Source organism: Notamacropus eugenii, chromosome 3 (assembly GCF_028372415.1).
Source record: "Notamacropus eugenii isolate mMacEug1 chromosome 3, mMacEug1.pri_v2, whole genome shotgun sequence".
NCBI classification, from domain to species: domain Eukaryota; kingdom Metazoa; phylum Chordata; class Mammalia; order Diprotodontia; family Macropodidae; genus Notamacropus; species Notamacropus eugenii.
Genome location: NC_092874.1, coordinates 195,377,797 through 195,399,403, shown reverse-complemented (window position 1 = coordinate 195,399,403; position 21,607 = coordinate 195,377,797). Strand labels below are relative to the sequence as shown.

At 46.5% G+C, this 21,607-nt stretch overlaps 3 protein-coding genes and 1 non-coding gene across 4 annotated transcripts in view; 3 read left to right on the top strand and 1 right to left on the bottom strand.

Annotated features, from left to right (window-relative positions):
* Positions 1–4,070, top strand: part of LPCAT3 (lysophosphatidylcholine acyltransferase 3) — a 34,790-nt gene extending 30,720 nt beyond the window's left edge. The window contains exons 6-13 of the mRNA XM_072653853.1: positions 406–584; positions 1,337–1,445; positions 2,145–2,231; positions 2,324–2,490; positions 2,966–3,113; positions 3,196–3,354; positions 3,479–3,607; positions 3,714–4,070. Of these exons, the coding sequence (XP_072509954.1) occupies positions 406–584; positions 1,337–1,445; positions 2,145–2,231; positions 2,324–2,490; positions 2,966–3,113; positions 3,196–3,354; positions 3,479–3,595 (966 nt within the window). The 3' untranslated portion in view covers positions 3,596–3,607; positions 3,714–4,070. The remainder of the gene's footprint in view (positions 1–405; positions 585–1,336; positions 1,446–2,144; positions 2,232–2,323; positions 2,491–2,965; positions 3,114–3,195; positions 3,355–3,478; positions 3,608–3,713) is intronic.
* Positions 4,071–4,257: 187 nt separating this feature from the next.
* EMG1 (EMG1 N1-specific pseudouridine methyltransferase) lies at positions 4,258–9,365 on the bottom strand. The gene is made up of 6 exons (XM_072653856.1): positions 9,198–9,365; positions 5,768–5,869; positions 5,539–5,680; positions 5,095–5,153; positions 4,863–5,012; positions 4,258–4,548 (listed from the first exon to the last, which is right to left on the bottom strand). Exons 1-6 carry the CDS (start codon positions 9,363–9,365, stop codon positions 4,435–4,437), a joined length of 735 nt encoding a protein of 244 aa, XP_072509957.1. The 3' UTR covers positions 4,258–4,434.
* A 443-nt stretch (positions 9,366–9,808) lies between these two features.
* Positions 9,809–15,032, top strand: PHB2 (prohibitin 2). Its single transcript, XM_072653855.1, has 9 exons — positions 9,809–9,942; positions 10,149–10,233; positions 10,503–10,582; positions 12,467–12,651; positions 13,109–13,238; positions 13,336–13,439; positions 13,894–13,971; positions 14,053–14,137; positions 14,680–15,032. Exons 1-8 carry the CDS (start codon positions 9,816–9,818, stop codon positions 14,131–14,133), a joined length of 870 nt encoding a protein of 289 aa, XP_072509956.1. The 5' UTR covers positions 9,809–9,815; the 3' UTR covers positions 14,134–14,137; positions 14,680–15,032.
* LOC140497953 (small nucleolar RNA U89) lies at positions 13,515–13,807 on the top strand. Its single transcript, XR_011964950.1, has one exon. It is a non-coding gene; the product is annotated as a small nucleolar RNA U89 (small nucleolar RNA).
* Positions 15,033–21,607: the final 6,575 nt, after the last annotated feature.

The window sequence follows — 21,607 nt, the reverse complement described above, 5'->3', positions numbered from 1 at the left end:
CAGGGAGACTGAGGAAACAATCAGCGGGAGGGGAAAAGGCTAATGTCACCAAGAGTACCCCAAATCCCAGGAGCAGAATATCCTCCACAGCCTGGGTTATCACCATGTTCCAGATAGCACCTGAACAAGCATCAGCAGATCTTATTTGCCAAGGTTTGAGCTCTTGACAGAAGTCCAGAGATCACTGACTACAGGAACCTGGGAGAGAAAAAAGAGCTAGTTATTACTAAGCTCTCCCCCAACATGCTTACATACATACAAAGTGACTTGCACTAGGATCTCTCCCTGCTGAAATGGATACTTTGGAATCCTAGAGAAATGGGGCTCAGAATGGAGATCAGTCAGACTTATGTGGGGAGAGTCACAAGGCTATTCCTGAAACAACTATTCCTTCCTTTGGCACAGAATTCCCTGTCCGTTGAGCAGCAAAAATACGCCATTTTGAGAGTCCCTTCCCTGATGGAAATTGCTGGTTTCTCCTACTTTTATGGGGGCTTTTTGGTGGGACCCCAGTTCTCCATGAACAACTACATGAAACTGGTGCAGGGACAGATGACTGACGTACCAGGGAAGAAGCCCAACAGGTAATCACATCCCCAAATATCTTGGCCAGGAAGTCTTATTTTACCCTTCTAGGATTGCAACCACTTTTGTTATAGGGATCCTCCTAATAACTAGAGAGCACTGGAAAACATGGCTGTGCATCACCCAACCCTAGACTATTCAGATAGGCTATCAGTAAAGAAGTGCCACCATGTTCCACTTGGCTTGTGTAGCTTGTGATCCATTGAATCAAATGCAGATGGTTTTTCATACATGTTATATGAACTAAAGTTTGTCCTCCTCACAAAGGTCCATACCTCATGCCCCCAGACAGTTTTTCTTTAAACAAGCATACCTTGAACTAGCAGAAATGGCCTGTTGCTGACAGCTTGGACAATTAAGCCAGCTTTTGCAGCTTTTCATTTGTATAAGGAATGCTAAGGTTAATCAGTTAATATTCAAGTGTCCCCAGTGGGTTCTTAATCTCTACTGTTGAGTATTCTAGATATCAGTAGTATCCCTGAAAAAATCAATTTCAAAGATGTATCTGTTAAGTACCTATTATGAGCCAAGTACTTTGCTAGGCCTTTAACACCTCAAAGGCTCTGCTCCCTCTAATGCCTATAGGTTCAGTACCTCGTGTCCATCCAAATCTTGTATAGAAAATATCTTTCCTCACAACTGAACACTTTGGGAAGCATCTAGCACATTGGTTAAGGTTCTAGATAACTCCTCTCCACATTTTAATTAGAAGGATGAAGATATATATTCTTGACTTTATTTCTCCCTTTAGTGTTCTGCCTGCTCTCAAGCGTCTGAGTTTGGGCCTCTTCTACTTGGTGGGCTATACCCTGCTCAGTCCCTATATCACAGAAGATTATTTCCTCTCCCGGGACTATGAAGTGAGTAGTTACCCTAAGTAATGCCATCTGTTAACACTTAGTCTCATTGTTATGAGTCCCTGGTGTCTGATTAGCTAGCCAGGCCTCATTTTGTTTCTCAACCAAAACTGAAGACCCAGCAGGTACAGAGCATTAGCTTTCATGAGTGCTGTCATGCCTTCTTGGTGCACCTCACCTCATTCTGGGATGATCGGTAGCTTGTATCAGGGCCAAGCTGTCCTTAGAACTTTCTGTCGGCATCCAGGTCATGGATCGGAGCTCAGTCACTTCCCTCCAGGGAAGTCCTCTTAACATGTTCTTTCTGTGCTTTGACAGTGTTAAATGTGGAGGTTCTATGGAGCCACAGGAGAGGACTAGTCCAGGACTAATCAACCAGAAACCTGAGCATGTTCTTTTTTTCCTTCCTGATCAGTGCTCAGAAGCACACAGGGAACTAACTAAGCACTTACCAAGTGACTGCTGAGGACAAGTTAGAGGCTAATGCTAATAATCCCCAGGATTTCTAAGAAGAGTGGAAGATAAAGTCCTGTTCTCCTCTCCACCTTCCTGTTAACAAGGGAATAAAGCTATATGAACTATCAACTAAGAAACTAGAAAAAGCATCAAGTGCAGGGCAGAGCAGTCAAGAGCACAAGCATTGGGGGTTTACCCAGATTCAGTGGCATCCTTACTTAACTCATGTTTTTTTTCTCCTCCAAGAATAGTCCCTTCTGGTTCCGCTGCCTGTACATGCTAATTTGGGGCAAGTTTGTGCTCTACAAATATGTCACCTGTTGGCTGGTCACGGTGAGTAGAAGAGGCAAGGGGAGGAGACCTTAGCTGGAAGTAAGCTAGAAACTATACCTGTAGTTGTACTCCTGACTCAATACTTCCTTCAGGAAGGAGTGTGTATTCTGACTGGGCTGGGCTTCAATGGACTGGATGAAAAGGGACATCCACTGTGGAATGCTTGTGCCAACATGAAAGTATGGCTATTTGAGACTACACCCCGGTTCACGGGCACCATTGCCTCCTTCAACATCAACACCAATGCCTGGGTGGCCCGGTAAGCAACTGAAAGTATCAGCACATGAACATCTTTTCTTGTTACCCCAGAGGTGGAGGCAGGGATCTGTTATGTCACCAGTCATCATCTCCTTTTGGGCAAACTCAGAACCTTACTAGATCTTGCCTGAAAACTGAGCCACATCTCCATTTGTGACCCTGGAGGGTGAGATCGGAGGCAGTACAACTTCCTGCAAAGGGTACCAGTCTAGAGGTCAGAGCTGGCTTCTTCCTCAGCTCTAAAACAAATGAGTGATGTGGCCTTGGAAATTCATTGTACCACCTGCACCATGCTTCCCTTCCCTCGTCTCCCATCCATGCTGCCTCTACCATCTCCCTTACCAGAATCAATGGGGAGAACAAAGGAGCTAGCAGCCAGCCCAGTTCTTAGGGAAATAAGGGGAGACAGAGCAGAGGGTGCAGGAATAAAAGTCCTGGTTCACCTAGGACTCATCCATTTCCTTTCTTCTCTCCAGCTACATCTTCAAGAGGCTCAAGTTCCTTGGGAACAAAGTGTTGTCCCAGGGTCTGTCCCTGTTTTTCTTGGCCCTTTGGCATGGGCTGCACTCCGGCTACCTGATCTGCTTCCAGATGGAGTTCCTCATCGTCATTGTGGAGAGACAGGTGGGGTACACACACTAGACTGGAAGAGCGAGTAGTGGTGAGAGCCAGGTGCTGACTACGCATCCCTGTCTGTCCCTTCCAGGCTGCCCGCTTAATCACAGAGAGCCCTGTCTTGAGCAAGCTGGCATCCATCACCATCCTGAAGCCCATCTTCTACCTATTGCAGCAAACCATTCACTGGCTCTTCATGGGTTATTCTATGACTGCCTTTTGCCTTTTTACATGGGACAAATGGTTCAAAGTAAGTTGTAAGGTGGATTGAGGGAGACTTGCCTATTGGGATTGAGAGAATAACTAAAAACCAGAACATGCAACCTCAAGGATTACATCATACCTCAGCATCAATTATCTGCATCTTCCCACAGGTCTACAAGTCAATCTATTTTCTTGGCCACGTCTTCTTCCTGAGCCTCCTATTTATATTGCCTTATGTTCACAAAATAATGGTGCCAAGAAAAGAAAAATTAAAGAAAGCAGAGTAATCTGCTTCCCTGGTAAGTGAGCCTGAGGCTGTGTTTGGCAGAGATTACTAGATGAGACCTTGGGAGGTAGGGACTGTTGGATGGTTCTAGTCAAGCCCTCTTCTCTCTTCTCTTGTAGATGGCCTAAAATGGGACTGGTACAGGAGCTACTGCCTCCCTTTTCATAGGACTCTGCCCTGAGAACATGCAGAAGATAAGCAGGAACTGGGAAGGCACAGCAGCTCCAGCAGACTCCTGCCAGCTAAGGGAGGTGTGGAGGGAACCAGCTCACAGGACTCCCACACACACACTGCCTTATCTCTCCCCTTCCAGCTGGGAATCCTGTTTTCTTTTCTGCTGATTTGCTATGATTATACATGTGCCGATACCACAACCACCTCCCCATGGAAGGGAAGGGACACAGGTTCTACCTGCTTCATTTTTTCTACCTTGGAATTGTACCAGATAAAACCACTTCTGTTTGTTCAGTTTTTCATATAGTGCTCCTGGCTGCTCCCCCTGCCCCCCTCAAGAATGTTCTACTCTATCCTTCCCCTCTCCCATCTACCATATATTGTCTTTGGGATGCTAGGATTAAGCATCCCATGGATTCATCCTCTCTTTGCAGTTTAGGGGACAAAGATTGGGATTGCCAAGTAAGCATAGGAATTCTTGAACATTCCTGTTTTTAAAAAAAAAAAATTTATATATGAATAAGCCTATAAGAAAAAGAAATGTTCCTCAGCACAGTAGGATCCTGTAAAAAAACAGGACAGTCCAGCAGTCAGTTCCATGGTTTTCAAGATGTGATGTCTTGAAATCTAAGATGTCTCAATGTAAAGGAGCAAGGTCTTCCACTGTTAAATGACACCCCATGCTTCTTCAAAGGCTGTGGTAAGTTTGGCACAGGTAAGGGCAGCAGAAAGAGGATAGTTGCTGATGGATACCATCTTCTCTGTGTAATCAACATTGATCTAGGGAATGAAAAGAAAAAAAAACAATGCTATACAGAAAAGAGAATTATCTCCTCCCAGAAAAGGAATTAACTGGAGTCAGTTAATATTTCAGGAGAGATAAACAGCACTCTGGCTTCTATTACTGACTAGGAAAGGACAAACAATTCTAACCACTCAAAATATGTTAAAAAGCAACATCCAAGCTAGGTCCCCAATTCTGTTAATTGCTTAAAAAAAAAAAAAAAAAAAAAAAAAAAAAAAAAATCCTTTCATCAAACTATACTCCCAAGGAGCAGATATCATTTAATGCCAGTCCCAGAAGCATCTCTTACCGAACCATGGGCAAAGGCCCCAACAACAAAGACGACAGGGTCGCTGCTGGGAGCCAACTCTTTAACATCACTGACCACAGGGACAGAAAAAGAGGTGCCAATCTTCATACAGCCTGCAGGAAAATGGTCTGACACAGGGTTCTTAATCACCTAAGAAGAAGACAAAGAGTTCAGTCGAAGAAACTTCCTGCCTTCTCCTTTCCCCTTAAACCATCAAGGATCAAGTCCTTACCTTCAAAAGCTTCTGGGGGCCATCAGCTGCTCGAACGCTGAGTTTGTGCAGGAGCTGAACTATTAGAAGACAGGAGAGTTCAAAACCAGAACAAGGGTTTGCTTTCTCATCCCAGTAGGTCCAATCCTATACCCAAGTAAGGAGGGCAGGAAGAGTTCACAGGAAATTAGAGGAGTCCCCTATGCATCTATAAGCAAGAGCACCAGACCTTCCTTTCCAGAAAGTGCTAGTCAGACTCTGAAAAGCTTTTTTCCCCATCTATCAATCAAGTCTGTAACTGAAAGAAATAGAGCCTAGAAGGGAAAGCATTTTGTTTCAGTTCACATGGAAAGGTATGGTGATTACTATACCCGCTAATTAGCCATCCTACTTCACCAAGTCTCAAACTATCACACAGCTCTTCTCGTAACCCCTGCTAAAGAAAACAAATGACCTGACTCTCACCCATGAGGCCACAGAAGCGGTCAAAAGTGCGAGGAATCCGGGTCTGGGGGTTCACCTCGATCAGAACATTCTTCTGGGTATGGATATAAACCTGGAGCATGCCAGCACGGTTCAAGGGACTGTCCATCAGCATCAATAAGCTCTGGGGAAAATAGGAATCAGGACCAGTGAGGAGAGAGAGAAGTAGCTCCACTCTCCAAGTAAAGACTTAAAGTGTCCTGGAAGCTACCTGGTGGGCTATGTCAGGTCTCACTTCTCCAGGATCCCGTCCATTTTTCAAGAGTATAGATTTGTGTTTGTCACAGTTGAGCAGTTCATAGGTTTTCCCTACCTGGGAAGAGAAAGAAGTAGAAAGCAGTAAAGTCTGAATTTAATTTTTCAAAAAGGATGGAGCACTGTATGTACAAAGACAGTTCTAAATCCAATTTAGCCCCATTTGGCTATCCAGAAATTAATAGAGTAAGTTCATGCATTGCAAGTTTTAAGTGTTGAGTAAGTTAAGGGTAATGGGAGATGAAGTAGAAAAAGTGGGAATGAAAGTAACTAATGATGAAGGGTCTTGTCATAAAATGCTGATAAGACAACTAAGGCTAGTCGGAGAGAGGCATGCTAAACTTAACAGAAAACAAGCAGACTTAACAGGAAACAAGCAAGAAACTACATGGAGGTTTCTATAATCTCGGGAGGTGGTGTGATACAATGGAAAATTCCAGTTCTGCCACTCAGTATATATGATCTTGCGCTTGTCATTCCACACCTCAGTTTCCTCATCTGGGAAGGGTTGGACCCTCCCACATCCTATGACAGGGTAGACATTGTTAAGGTAGTTGGGGAACTAAAGAGAAGGGGTGGGTCAGCAATAAAAACAAAATTCAGTAAAACAAAGTACTAAGTATGAAAAGCAGAGGTTGCCAACCTGGATTAGAGAATGGTAGTGACACTGACGATGGACTTTTAGAATTTAACTGGGATTCAGAAGACTGAGAAGCTCCTTTGTTTACCCTTCTACAATTACATGAACTAGGCAGTCTCTCAAAATCACAGTGTTAGAAATGGAAAGTACCTATAGCAAGGTGTACAAGAAGGTTGTACAAAGATCATGAGCTAGGCTTATGGGAATCTTTTGTGTATAGTGTATGATGCTAGATAAAACCATAAAGGGAAAACTTCCTGAGAACCACAACTCAGTATAGGAAAAAGGTATCTCTGAGAAAGGTTTTTTAAAAATATTAAGAGGATCCATTAGCAGCACTGCAAGAAGGTAGTGTCAGCATCAGTGTCAGAGTTTGTCAGGGATTCAGTGGAAGGAATAAGCTGAAGAGCTTTCATGCTTTCATGTTTTCAGAATCTGATTAAAACACCAAGGCATACTTTATCAGATTTGTAGTATTGAATATACCAGTAAAGAAGAAGGGAGAGAGCTGATTTTTAAAAACCAACAGTTAACACGAAAGAAGAATTTAAGTAATTTACAACTTAACTTTTCCCTCTCCCCCTCAGCCCCACAAACTAATGCAATCAATTGTCCAGATTCGCTTTTGTTAGAAATATCAGTAACTTGGACAAAATGAAATATATATAGTGGCAGATAATCCTGATAAACAGGAAACTCACTGAATTTACTTTTTTAAAAAGATAAAGGTAGGTGAGAATTTCCCCTCCCCCCAAAAAGGGTTAAGTCTTTGCATAGAGAGGTTTGCAATGAGTGATAATTCAATAATTAAAAAAAGAATCAGTGTTTTCATCAGTCACTAAATGCTGCATACAACTGTGATCTTTTAGAGGTACTGATTCATGTGGTGCAGCTATCCTGGCATAACTTGCAAAGTACAATTTGCAAGAATAGTCTTAGAAAGCCAACTGTCCTATCCATGCCACAATCAAACACCAGAATAAAACATCGAAGGCCTTTTTTAAGGTATGCTGGAACCAAAAAGGTTTGTGGGTAGATCAGACATAGAGAGGACGGACTCCCATCAACAACTTGGATTAAGGCTTGGGTGGCAGCACACTAATCAGATCTGCAGGCAGAAAAATCCTAGGAGTAGTTATTATGTTAGATGACATATGAGAGCCATAAAATTTAATAGGGATAAGTATAAAGTGTCCTTTACTTAGGTTGAAATAACCTACACGACAGGAAAAGTAATGAATAGCTACATTAAGGTCACAGCTGTCAGAGTAGTGAGAAGGGATCAGATGGGAGAAAGGTTGCGAAGGTAGAAAGGGCAAGGACTTGGCACAAGATTACATTAATCAAGTGAGGTCCTGAGGGTAACAGATAAGAACCTCCGAGTACGTCCAGGTGAATGATTTTGTTTCTGAAGTCCGTAGCTGTGATCAGTTTTGTAAATAAAGATTCATGGAAGGTGGTTGAGGTCATGCAGAGAGAAAGTCAGTGAAGAGAAGGGAACCCAGAATTGTGCCTTAGGAAACACCCACAGCTAAGGGGAGTGACAAGGATTAAGAAACTAGCCAAAGAAACTGAGAAGCAAAAAACTCTGCAAAAAGCCAGGTCAGGGTAGTGTCCCAGAAACCCAAAAAGGGTTTCAGAAAGTTGTTGCTCAATGAAAACTGGGAAGACATCAGATTCAGTGATTTGAGCGAAAGTGAAACTCACCCTAAGTTTTGTAGAGAATTCTGCCAGGATGAGACGTTGAAGTGGATAAGCTAATTTCCTAAGTCTTGGAAAAGTTGTCCAAAGGATGGCTAAATAAGAATCAGCTAAGGGAATGAAATCTGTACTTGTATGGTATAACCTTTTTGCAGTATTCAGAACCTTACGATAAAAGAAAATGAGGCTTAACTTGCCCAAAATCATAAATTTGAGTTAGAAACTGTCCTCTGTAATAATTCTAATCTCCATTAATTCTGGTGGAGCCAAAAACTGAGCCTTGCTCCTCCAAATCCAATTTTCCCATTATGTGCTAGGTGATGGAAACTACCTGATCCAAAGTTCTTTCCACTGAAACAATTTATTCAAAATATGAAACAGTTGGTGGGAAGGGAATGCACAGGTATTCAAATTAACAAATGGAAGAAGACTAGCAAGTGTTTACCATCTGTAGAAAGCAAGGGGTTAGGAGAGTAAGGAGAAGGAGGTAGGACCCCCTCCACCGGTCACCTCCATCAGCACAGACGGTAGATTTGAAGACTCAGACGGCTGGGGAGGACTGAGTATCCCTACGGGGAGGGGCGCCCAGTGTGACGGATACACACTTCCGAAGAAGCCGTCACGGCACCTTTTTTCGGGGCGGGGCTCCCTCTGCCAATACCAATCGGCCCTCCCCTCAGGCATCTTTCAATCTCCGAGAGTTCCAGCTACGTGTCCCAGGGTCACGTCGCCAGTACGTTTCCGCAGCAGAATTTGCACCCAGGTCTTCCCAACTCCAAGGCTTTATGGCGTCTGGGGGGACGGGGGGCAGGAGTTACCCTAACAGCTTAAATCCCAGAGAAGATCCATGACAGCCTGAACCAGTCCCAGGTGTAGGCTGGGGAGTGGGGAGGCGCGGAAACGAGCCCCCACAACTCCCCCCTAACTCGAGGGGTGAGGGCCAGAGAAGCAGGCGAAGCCCCCACCCCCGCTCCAAGGTCGGGCGAGTCCCTGCTGCAAGGCTGGGGCCCCGAGTCCGCTCCCCTCCTCTCCTTTCCCACGATACCTTGACGGTCTCCAGGCTGGCCCCTTCCAGCACCACCACGAGCCGCCGGCCCCCGCTTTTGCTCCCCGCTCCCAGACGCGGCCGTTTGGGCTCCGCCGCATCCCAATCTCGCTCCGAGTCCCGAATGCGCCGTTCACGTGCCTGGAAAGCATCACTGGGCGCCGCCATCTTGCAACCGGGCACAGGGTTGGAAATGGCGCCAATCTTACCCAGGATGCCTCTCGAGAAATGGGCGCGGGGACGCGACGACTTCCGCCCAGACTCCGTGACTTCCGGTCACCATCTTTGAAGAGGGCAGATGAATCGAGGGAACGATGCCGTGCCAGAGGCACCTTCCCCGGAAGACTGGGCCACGGGACAGAGGGGAGGCAACTTCCGATCACGTGGAGGCGGTGCCCGAAGTTCGGGTCCTCTCCGGATATAGGGGAGAGTTTAGGAGGCAGCGCTCTTCCGGTGCCCTTTCTCCTGGGAGGAGCCGAGTAGGTAGCGGAGCCTCGTGGGAGAGGTGCGGATCCCGGGAGCACCAGCACCGGCCAGGGCCGGGGACTGCGGAAGGGCAAGGGGAGAAGCGCTCGGCGCCCCGGGCCTAGTTCCCCGCCTCGGCGCCAGGGAGCAGACATGGCCCAGAACTTGAAGGACTTCGCGGGGCGGCTGCCCGCCGGGCCCCGAGGCATGGGCACGGCGCTGAAGCTGCTGCTCGGGGCCGGGGCCGTGGCCTACGGAGTCCGAGAGTCGGTGTTCACGGGTGAGAGAGGCGGGAAGGGCCCCCACGTGGACCCCGCCCCGCCCCCTGGGGCCCCTGACCCCGCCGCCCGAGAACTCTGACCTGTCCTTGAGTGCCCGCCCCCCCATCGCGTTCTGCCCCCTCCCCGGGCACCCACAGCTTGGCCGGGACCCCCAGTCCCCGGGCGCCCCGCGCTTGTCTTCACTGGTGTCTCCTTCCCCTTGCAGTGGAAGGCGGGCAGAGAGCCATTTTCTTTAACCGAATCGGGGGTGTGCAGCAGGACACCATCCTGGCAGAAGGACTGCACTTCAGGTAAACCGTGCCCTGCGGAGGGGCCCGTGCCCCGCGGCTCCTCTGCCCTGCCTTCCCCTACCCACCCCCCGAAAAGGGTCCCCGAGGCTTCCGCACCATCTCGTGGGTACGGCCGGCGCCCGAGGGGTGGGGAAACTCCCGTGGAAGGGCTCCGTAGAGCTAAGCCCCTTAACCCCCCTTCTGGTCTGGAGGGGGAGAAGAGAAGTGGGGTTCAGAACCCTCTGGGAGCCCCCCGTGACCCAGCCTCTTCCCGTGCCTCCGCCCCCCAGGATCCCCTGGTTCCAGTACCCCATCATCTATGACATCCGTGCCCGGCCCCGCAAGATCTCTTCTCCCACAGGCTCCAAAGGTGAGTCTGAGCCCCCGAGGCAGGAGGGGAAGGAGGTGGGAGGCCTCGGGCCCTACTGCCAGGCTCTTCCATTCGCTGCCCAGCTCCCCCTGGCATCCCTGCCCTTCCACCCGCTTGGTGCCGGTGCCTAACACATGCCTCAGGGTCTTTCTGTTCTTGTACCTCTCACCTGGGGTGTTAGTTTCTAACAGGTTAGAGGCAGAAGGATGAAGGATAAACTAGTCTTCCCTGTTTCCGATGCCCCCCCCATTTTAGAGGACACTTTAAACGTTACCTCTCTTTTCAGAAACCTTTGTTGGCTCCTCCTTGTCGGCAGAGGAAGCTTTGTGCTCCCCCCAGCCCGCGGGTGGGCTTACCGCTCTGGCGTTCTGTCTAGGAGCGCTGTCAAGTACCTTAGAAACTATCTAGCACCGCCCCTCTTTCACAGAAAATGAGGGACTCCCAGGCAGCCCCATGCTGTAGCACATGCTGCTCCGCCTCCCTTCATGTTCTCCGAGCTCCGGACAAACCACCTACAGGTCTTCTCTTCAAATCAAGTGAATTATTAAATTCCAGGAAATGTCTTGCTTCTCTTCTGTTCTCATCTCATATCTAGAGGTCCTCTAGGTCTGCCTGGACAGATGGCTTTCAAACAAGCCTTCTGCCTGCACTTTTCTCTTCAAAGAAGGACACTCTGGGCTGCTGTTAGAATAACCTTCCGTTGATAGAGATCTAGTCATGCCATTCCTTTTTTCAAAGATCGCAGATGTGTTCTGAGGAAGGAGCATGGCATTGTGGGAACAATACTGCACTTAGGTTTAGGTGGGAATACTTTCTGAGACTCTTAACTGAGTGACTTTGGGCCAGTTAATTACTCCTCTGAACCTCACTTTCCTCATCATTTAAGTTGTTTTGCATACCTTAAAGCACAATAAAGACATGAGCTTTTATTGCTGAACAATAATGTTTCATTTAGAGCCTGTCACAGTGTGCCACCACAAAATCTGCCTAGCCCATTTTCACATGCATGTATTCTGGCATTTCCCAGTTCCGTAGGTTTACGTATACTGGGAGTCAGCAATGAGTTCCCCTCTCCCTTTTCCATGGACTTCTAATCATTCAGAGGCTAGCTCCATCAGTTGGAGTGGTGCATGCATGTAGTGAGTTTCTAAAGTGAGATGTGGGACCAGTGCTCTGATTCAAGTCTGTCTACTCTTCGTGCAGCCTCTCACTCTTTCCTCTTGTCGATTTTGAAACTCCAGTTTTCTCTGCATAGTAGGTGCTTGTTGACTTGAACTTGGTTTAGTTTACTCCAGCCAGCATCAGCCCTGTATGAAGTAGTCTTAGACTTGGAGTGACTTCCCCCTACTTCTGCCTGTGAGAGCCTTCACTCTGCTACACAGTAAAAGTACATTTTATGCATTACTTTCATTTGTGTACACATCTTATTTCCTGACCTGTATTGAGAGTACGTAAAAGACCTTGCCTCGGGTGCTAAGTAAATGTGAAAGGAATGAATAAGCAAGTACCTTCTCCCTTCCCATCACCTTGTACCCTTGCCCTTCTTCCAAACCTGGCTTAGAATTCATTGCACCAAGAGTTGCAAAGCTCCTCAGTACTCTGGGTAATTGGCCACCAGAGCTGAGCTTGTCTGCACATTCCTTAATGCAACTCTCAGGTCTCCCCTGTATATTAGGGGAAGAAAAGATTCTGTCTTCTCTCTTGATCAAGTAGCTACTAAGTTTGATTTCACAAGTGCCTGGTCCCAAGCTAGGTGCTGAGAGAATTCCATACTTAATGTTCTCAGCATTGTGAGGCACTAAAGAGAATAGAAGAGAGCATGTTTGAATGAGGGCAGGGGAATCACCAAACCCTGACCAATGCTTCCTCTTGTTCCCTGCCAAGACCTTCAGATGGTGAACATCTCCCTTCGAGTGCTTTCCCGACCCAATGCCCTGGAGCTACCCAGCATGTACCAGCGCCTCGGCTTGGACTATGAGGAGCGTGTGTTGCCCTCTATCGTGAATGAGGTGCTCAAGAGCGTTGTGGCCAAGTTTAACGCCTCACAGCTTATCACGCAGCGGGCCCAGGTCTGACCTCTTCCACTTCCACCTGCCTAAGTCATCAGCGTTAATGAATTTGAAGCCCCTACCTACGTAGACTCATCTGCTAGGGAAGAGTTGTGGCCAGGTTCTTGATTTTTTTATACAGAGGCAGCTTGTAAACTTCTGAATCCTTTGGGAAAATAGGAAGAAGCAGAACAGTGACTACTTGGGGGGGGGGGGGCAGGGGGCAGCGCCAGTAACACTCCAGAGACAACACAAGACAGAAAGCTCACGCAGCCACAGATCAGGCTCCACATGCAAGCTTACTCTGACTTAGCAGGTGCTAGGGAGGTTAAAGGCAGGAACCTTGAGCAAGACATGGGAAGTTGTAGTTGGTGGGTTTTCAGTCCCTCTCTGGAAATCTAGGTTTTAGATTGTTACAGCAATAGCCTCTCCTCTTTGTTATCACTACTTCACCACTTGTGGGCCTCCCTGCCCCCAGGTGTCCTTGTTGATCCGACGGGAGCTGACAGAACGGGCCAAGGACTTTAGCCTCATTCTGGACGATGTGGCCATCACAGAGCTGAGCTTCAGCAGAGAGTATACAGCTGCAGTGGAGGCCAAGCAAGTGGGTGAGTCACATGGGTAAGAGCGGGGTGAATTGAGAGACACTGCCCAGTGTTGGGCCAGAAGGGCCAATGATGCCTCTTGTCTGTCCTACCACCACAGCCCAGCAGGAGGCACAGAGGGCCCAGTTTCTGGTGGAAAAGGCAAAACAGGAGCAGCGACAAAAGATCGTACAAGCTGAAGGTGAAGCTGAGGCTGCCAAAATGATATCCCTACAGGTGTATGTGTTAGAAATTGGTCCCTAAAGGACCAGTGACAGTCATATTCTCCTCCCTGACTGGCTGGGTGATGACTCCAAGGCGAATGCGACCTCCGTGCCTTCTGACTCCTGGCTCCCCGGGAGGGAGGGGGGATGGCTAGAGGGATTACGATGCTGGGGGTCTGGAATCTTGGTAGGGGTGCCAGAGGCCTGGACCCTTGCTGTAAAGCCAGATCAACAGAATTGCTCAGGCTCCTCGGTTCCTAGTGGCTGCCTTCAGCCCCTGGCAGCTATACTGAGCAGGGGCCTACAGGTGGGGTCAGGGTGAAAGCAGAGGCACTGGCTGCGTTTGAGCGCAAACCCCTAGATCTGACAGCCCCAGAAAGGGAGGAAAATAAGGCAGGATAAGGACAGTGATGTCAGGCCTGTCTGTTTCTGTGGCTCCTTAACCGCCTTTTTACCTTGGGGAAGCTCTCAGCAAGAACCCTGGCTACATCAAACTTCGGAAAATCCGAGCTGCACAGAACATCTCCAAAACCGTGAGTGTGGAGAGCAGGGACAGGGAGGGCAGAGAAGGCCAAGAGCTTGGCAAGTGGCTCATGCCTTTTCTTTGTCTCCAGATTGCCACATCTCAGAACCGAATCTATCTCACTGCGGACAACCTTGTACTGAACTTGCAGGATGAAAGCTTCACTAGGTGAGATGGCTTGCATGTGTAAACAGAGTTGTGTCTCCACAGTTCTAGTCCTTAATGAGCTCTGTGACCTTGAGCAAAATTACAACCTTGGTGCCTCACTTAGTGGGAAAAATTTGTAGCACCAGCCTTGGGGTTTTAGGATGGAATGAGAGAACCATGATGTACTTAGAAGTGGGGGGATAGCAGGGACAGTGATATTAGGTCATCTTTCCTCCAGGCAAGATTTGGATCACTGACTTGGGAATGGTAGGAGAGATGGCCAATTGAGAGGTTGGGTCCTAGAACTCAGGGGTTTTAGTTTCAGGGTTAAGTCCTATGTTTTATCAGCTGTCCTTAGTTTTGTTAGGGGAAAGCTACTTGTACTGTTTGGACCTAAAGGATGTTAAATTATGTCTTTCCCTTCATATGTTTGCCTCTTCTCTACATGACACTACAGGGGAAGGTAAGTTGTGGCTGGGAATGGGTGTTGTGGGTGAAGGTTCTTGGAGGTGGGGATACGGGAGTGTCTTACTTATCTTATACCTGTCTGACCACTGTCCTTTCTCTATAGTGACAGCCTCATCAAGGGCAAGAAATAGAGACCTCCTCCGGACCTCAAGAGAAAGCTGACCTTTTCCTCCGAGTTAGTCTTGGATGAGCCGGCAGATGGGTCCACCTCCCTCACCCCACCATCATGTGACTTTCCTTCACTACCACCCACCACCCCCTCCCACTCGATGGATAAATGAAGACTGACAGATGTTCCTTTCCCTAATCCCCCTCCCCATGTTTTGCTGGGGGCCTGGGGTAGAAGGACTGTGTGATTTTTCAGTGATTTCCTCTCTAGCTGGTTTCCCTCCAAGGCCAGGAGGAGATAACAGCTATCCTAGGAATTCTCAATAAATTTTTACTACTTAAGTGGAATCCTCCACTGCAATTCAGGATGTTCTTGATTTTCTCCCACCCTTGAATGCCAGGAGCAGGGCTAATCAGATGCACAGCTTCTGGTTCACCAGCAGGGGGTGCAAAGAGTTCAGCCCCTGCTCAGTGGGCTGACGAGGTGGGCAGCAGAAATCAGCACTGGGAGTGAAAAGGGGCTGAGTATGGGGTTAAGGCCTGTGCACAGATGAGCCCTAACCCAGATCCTGGTTTTGGAGCTCTCACCACCAGCTGTTCCACTCCTTTCTTGAGACATGAGCAGCTGCAGCTTTGCTCAACCCAGCCAGTCTCGGTGGACTGCCTTGTGTCATTTGCCAGGTATTTTACCTTTGTGGGTATTAGGACAATGGAGTCAAACACATACTTTTTATCTAAATTGAATGCAGTTCGTTGGGGAGAAGGCCACGCACATTGGTTGATCTAAGACTGGTCACAGAATTGTCATTTCTCTGATTATATTTCCTGATCCATGAGACTTGGAGATAAAATTTATTGGTTTCATTAGAGTTATATGGATTAGATGAAATGTGAAAAACAATAAAAACCTTTACTATGGAAAATGGTACCTATCCTAGGGTGATTGTCCACAATCAGCTCTGCTGAGCCAACCTAATAAGTAAGACAATATCTAATTTCCACCTGCCTTAGCACCTTAGGATGAATCATAAAGATTTGCAAACATTCTTAGTGTGGCTTTAGAGTATTTCATGGAAGTATCCTCCCCCATTTTGCAGCTAAAGAAATGGGCTCAGTACCTAGCACATTGAGTAGATGCTCAATAACTACTTGATATTTGAGAGGGATAAAGTTGATACAAAATTAAAATGGGGCATTAAAACTTAAGACCGGGTCATCTGCCTGAGCTTGGGGTTCCACTGTGCCATGTGCTTGGTGTGCTTACTTTCCTTAAAAGTGAGTGAAAGAACCTTCAGACCCAAGCATTTATTACCAAGTACTTTGTTGTGCTTAAAAGCTTGAGGGAATAGCTTTGCTTGGTCACTCAGTTTGGAGTTTTTTCCCTCTGAATACAAGACTTCATAGTGAGAAAGGTCATATCATCTGTTCCCAAATGCCATTTGAGCATAGATCTGCCCTCAATTATTGTTTACCCTTAGTACAGCATTGATATTCATTGGCCTGATCTACTTACAATCCAATCCTCCAGGGAGTGTAATAACTCTTGGGCAACAGCCTTATGCTGCTTGTATACCAGTATCTCAATTCATTTAGCTGACCTGACTTGGTCCCCGTCGATTAAGATTCTTGTGACCTGGGAAATGTCCTCCCTCCCCTACACCCCAATGTTGATGTCCAGTGAATCTGGTTGAATGTCCTCCACTTCAAGGACCAGGCACCTGTATTTCTTGAGAGAAAATGCTTGCAGGAATGAAGCTAGATAATCTAGAGAAACTAAAATTAGCAAAGTTAATTTCTAAATACTGTTGACATTTGCTGCCCATACCCCATGTATCCTCTTTTGCCTTGTTTTTTCCATTTAATTCTTTACCATGAGCAGGGGGGGATCCTTTGATGAAAGAGGACATTGATACAGGGGAGGGCTGCATGAATTCCAACTGAAGATGGAGATGAAGTCCTGTCCCACACTCTGGGCAGCCATCTTGTCTCTTTTTTCAAGGATGGTCCAAGCAGCCCCACAACTGAGGTCTGGAGCAGTACCCCAACCCCTATTTATCTCCTAATAATCTACTAAAGGATGGAAGGTCAGAGATCATAGATAGGGACCTCAGTGCATCCCAGACCTGCCTGAAGATCACCAAGGTCAAGAGTCATCGAAGGGAGAACCAACCCGGAGGGCATCTTTACCAGACAGTGTTAGAAGCTTCCGGATTACACGATCCAACACTGCACCGGAAGATGGCCCCAGAGCTGGCCAGCTGGGCACATCCAGGGCCAGAGCTGACCCATCACAACAGGAATCTCTAGTCTCAGCGGTTAGTTGAGATTGTCTAGGAAGAAGAACTAAAGCAGATTACAAACACCAAGCCTAGAGAGTTCCTGGTCAGTCATGGGTTGTAGAGTCTCAGATTTACCAATCATTGACCTCAGAGGGAAAGCTGACCAATCACAAAAGGGCAGTGGGAGAGTTGCTGTCCCACTTCTTCCCCTCTCTAACCATCCAGACTTTCCTTCAGATCAGAAACCAAAAGGAAAAACCTGTGCCCATGTTAGGGTTGGGGGAAAGAGGGTGTTGGCATCCTGTTCCTAGGCTTAGGGCCTGTAGCAATGGGTATTTGGAGGCGTCATTAGGAAAGGACCTCCATCGTTACCCGGCAGTATTAGAGACTCCCAACCAGCACCCAAACACTACTGGGTAAGACGGGGCACCAGTCCCAGCCTGCCCGAGATGAGGGACGGTTACTGTGAAGGTGGGGCCACCAGTCCTGAGTAAGAGACAGGGCAGCAAGATAGAAGCAGACCCATGACCTAAAGCTGTGCTGGCATCCAGCAGCCCTTCTGCTCCTGGAAAGGCCAAGAAAGTGCTTTCCCTCATAACACACTATTTGGGTTACCAGGAGGTACTCCTTGAGCTCATTTAATTGATTGTAGGATCTTCCAACCCCACACAGCCCCCTCCAAGATGTCGGAAAATGCTGAACTGCTAAAGGCCCAAATCGGAGTCAGAGGAGTTACTTACCATCCTCTTCCACCATCCACAAACCCCAATCCTCTCCCACAATCTGCTTTCTCCCTCTTTTCAACTTCTTCCTCAAGACCTGAGGCCTATTTTCATACGATTATGTTCCGTTCTCCTCACCCACCATTTCGGATCTCTATCAGCCTGCCTTTCCTCTTCGGCCAGTCAGGCCTAACAGCCTCTGCTCTGCTCCTCCTTCACCTACCTGCCTCCGGATCTCTGATTGCTCTCACTTCAGGGGTCAGGATGGGATGGTAGAGGAGGATCGAAGCCCCTGTGTCCATAGGCCTAACATCAGGGCCTCTACCTTGCCTCCGCCCTCTGCCGCCTAGCTCACCTGGGCCACGCCCGCAAAGGGTTGCCACACAGGTGTGTCCTGCTGCCATAGGCTGGCTCTCCCCACCCCCACTCCACTCCTTTAACCCTTTCCCTTCCTAGTTTCCCTTTCTCCCTCCCCTTTCTTTCATTCTCCTCCCCACCTCCCGTTTGCCTTCCACTAGCTCATTTCCCAAAGATTTTAAAAGGTCTAGAGGCTAGACTTCTTTTATTACCTGCCCTTGCCCCCAGGACCAGGACTAAAGATATATTTGGCCCAGCCTGATCAGTGGAAGAGCTGTGTTTCTGTTCCTGCCTCCACTGCCCTTTTCATGATGACCTCTAGCTCACACCACCCACCGCTCTTATCTCTCTCCCCTCTACTTCTTCCTGACTTTTCCTGACCGGAGGACCCCCCAGGAGAGTCTGAAAACTCAATTATTTCCTCCAGGTAGATAATGTCCAAGTCCACATCCCTGAACTTCCAACTGCTTTCTGTGACCCGGATATACCTCCAGCACCTTGAATTCAACATATCCAAAACAGAATTTATCACCTCCTACCTCAACTCCCCTCCCCCCCAACCATTAGACTTGTGAATTTAGACTTGTGTTTGCTGTCTTTCTTTGTATCCTAAATGCCTAGTTCAGTGTTTGGCATACAGGAAGTATTTGTGAACCATTCTGAGCCCCTATCATCTGAGAAAGGCCTAAAACCAGGACTGGACAATCAGGAGAAAGATATTTTTGACTCACTGAGCTTAACCTACCATGATGCCTTGTGTGCTCTGACATAAACGACATGCTTTGCTTTGCTCTCTGAGTGAACCCAAAATGCCACTTCCTGTGTCAGCAAGTACAAGGCCAGATAAAGCTGACCAGGAGCATTCTGTTTATGACTATCAAGGACAAGGCTCACTGAACCAGACGCTACTTGAATAGGGCTTTTCTTATGTTGCATTGTCATGTTAATGATAAAAATGCAGACATCCTGGATCTACAATTTCAAGTGACGCCTTGACATTCTGTTATCTCATTGTATTTACAATCTATCCTATTAAGAAATTCCTGGTCAAAGGATATGAACAGGCAATTTTCAGAGGAAGAAATTAAAGCTATCTATAATCATATGAAAAAATGCTCTAAATCACTATTGGTTAGAGAGATGCAAATCAAAACAACTCTGAGGTACCACATCACACCTATAAGATTGGCAAACATGACAGAACAAGAAAATGATAAATGCTGGAGAGGATGTGGCAAAGTTGGAACACTAATTCATTGTTGGTGGAGCTGCGAGCTCATCCAACCATTCTGGAGAGCAATTTGGAACTATGCCCAAAGGGCTACAAAAATGTGCATACCCTTTGACCCAGCAATATCGCTACTGGGACTATATCCCCAAGAGATCGTAAAAATGGGAAAGGGTCCCACATGTACAAAAATATTTATAGCAGCACTCTATGTAGTTGCCAAAAACTGGAAGTCAAGGGGATGTCCATCAATTGGGGAATGGCTGAATAAATTATGGTATATGAATGTAATGGAGTACTATTGTGCCATAAGAAATGATGAACAAGAAGACTTCAGAGAGGCCTGGAAGGACTTATATGACCTGATGCTGAGTGAAAGGAGCAGAACCAGGAGAACTTTATGCACAGCAACAACCACAGTGTGTGAGAGTTTTTTCTGGTAGACTTAGATTTTTGTAATAACACAAGAACTTCTTACCAAAAAAAAAAAAATCCCAATGGAGGATCTCAAGGCAAAATGCCTGCCACACTCAGAGAGAGAAATATGGAAGTCACTTACATATTGTAGCAGATCATGTTTGTGTATGTGTATGTGTTTGTGTATCATGTTCTGATTTGTTATACGATTTCTTTCATTTATCTTAGTCTGACTACATAGCATGACTATAGTGAAAATATACTCAATAGGAAAGTATATGTAGAATCTATACAGAATTGTATGCAGTCGTGGGGAGGGAGGGGGGGAGTGGGGGGTAGGTGGGGGGGATAAAATCACAATTGTATGGCAGTGACTGTTAAACATTACAAAATAAAAAAAAAAATCCTTTCTCATGTTATGGTTAACACATATGGAGACTGTAATTTTGGTTGACACAAGCATCCGGAGTTGGGATTGCTTAAGTGTATAAAGGGTCTCCTTCAGCTTGTTCACCTCTGAGTTCAGGTTTATTTTCTAACTCTATCATGCATGATTCTCTGACTTAATGAGAATAAAAAAGCACATTATAGCACATGTACCGCCTGATTCTGTTTGTTCCTTGTTCAAACCTTTGGTGAGGTGAACCATATCCTGTTTGTTCTTTGGACAAAACTTCTGTTAAGGGGGAAACTGATTCTGCTTGTTTCTTTGGATGAAACCTTTGGTAAATGGTTGACACATTTAATAAATGCTTGTGACCAACCCGCCCTTTCTCTTCCCCATTTCTGTTAATTGCACAACTTTAGTCTGACCCAGACTATTGAAAGAGATTCCTAACCAGTCTCCCTGCCTCCAATCTCCCCCTCCTCTAATCTGTACTACAAATGTTGTCTTTTCAAAAATCTATTAAATAGCTCATTACTTTCTATCAAATAAAGTTATAATTTCCAGCCTGACATTCAAGACTCTCTATGCTTTGAATTCAAGCTATCTTTTCAGCTTTATTTCGCACTATTTTATTTCATATACTCTGTCAGTTAAACTAAGTTCACCATGTACAGAACTCATCCTTATATTTCTTGCCTTCTCTGCTTTATTTATATCTTGTAATAAATGCCCTATCTCCTTGTCTCTACCTTGAAAATCCTAGTCATCCTTCAAAACCCCAATACTACCCGGGAGGTAGTATTGAAGCCTTCCCTGGTTCCCTACTTGCAACCAAATGGGTAGGGACCTTGTGTGAACCTCAGATGATGTGTTTGTACCCCTAATATGAGATCTGCTTTCTACAATAGGTATATGTGAATTCTCTATCCACACTATTACTCCCTTTCTAGATTGTTTGCTCCTTGAAGGCAGGGATTGGATTTTAGTCATCTCAATTCTTTTCCCAAACTTGTTGTCGTTTTGACCTTCAAAACTTCTCTCCTATATGGCTTCTTCACTCCACTCACCTGCCACCTGGGTACAGGTCCTCCCTATCTCATACCTGGACTATTACATTAGACTTCTGGTCAGTCTCCCTGGAGAAAGTCTCTACCCACTCCCATCTATCAATCACTAAAATGATCTTCCTAAAACATAGGTCATGTCAACCCATGCCACTCCCAACTCATCAAATTTCAGTGGTTCCCTATTCCCTTCAAGATGAAATAAAAAATCATACATATATATGTGTGTATATTGTCGACCTGAAAGTTTGGTTTAAAAAGGCAAACAGGCTAAATGCATATTGTTTATTCCCTTAAAGCTAGCGATTACATGATCATGGACCCAGAAAAACTTCTGACTGACATTAGTCAAGAATGACCAGGCTTAAAACTGTTTTAGGACAATCCAAGGTTTGTCTTGTGTCCTTCAGATTTATGGTTTCCATGAGTGATTAACCATACCACGAGAAAGAAATTTCTTAATTGGAT

What these genes read in the sequence shown, in the direction of transcription:
- EMG1 (XM_072653856.1), bottom strand. Translation starts at nt 9,365, where the DNA reads ATGGCGGCGCCCAGTGATGCTTTCCAGGCACGTGAACGGCGCATTCGG. An exon ending in CCGCTTCTGTGGCCTCATGG is followed by an intron (nt 5,154 to 5,538) that starts GTGAGAGTCAGG and finishes GTCTTCTAATAG; the next exon opens with TTCAGCTCCTGCACAAACTC. An exon ending in GCCCCCAGAAGCTTTTGAAG is followed by an intron (nt 5,013 to 5,094) that starts GTAAGGACTTGA and finishes TCTTCTTCTTAG; the next exon opens with GTGATTAAGAACCCTGTGTC.
- PHB2 (XM_072653855.1), top strand. Translation starts at nt 9,816, where the DNA reads ATGGCCCAGAACTTGAAGGACTTCGCGGGGCGGCTGCCCGCCGGGCCC. An exon ending in CCGAGAGTCGGTGTTCACGG is followed by an intron (nt 9,943 to 10,148) that starts GTGAGAGAGGCG and finishes TTCCCCTTGCAG; the next exon opens with TGGAAGGCGGGCAGAGAGCC. An exon ending in GCAGAAGGACTGCACTTCAG is followed by an intron (nt 10,234 to 10,502) that starts GTAAACCGTGCC and finishes TCCGCCCCCCAG; the next exon opens with GATCCCCTGGTTCCAGTACC.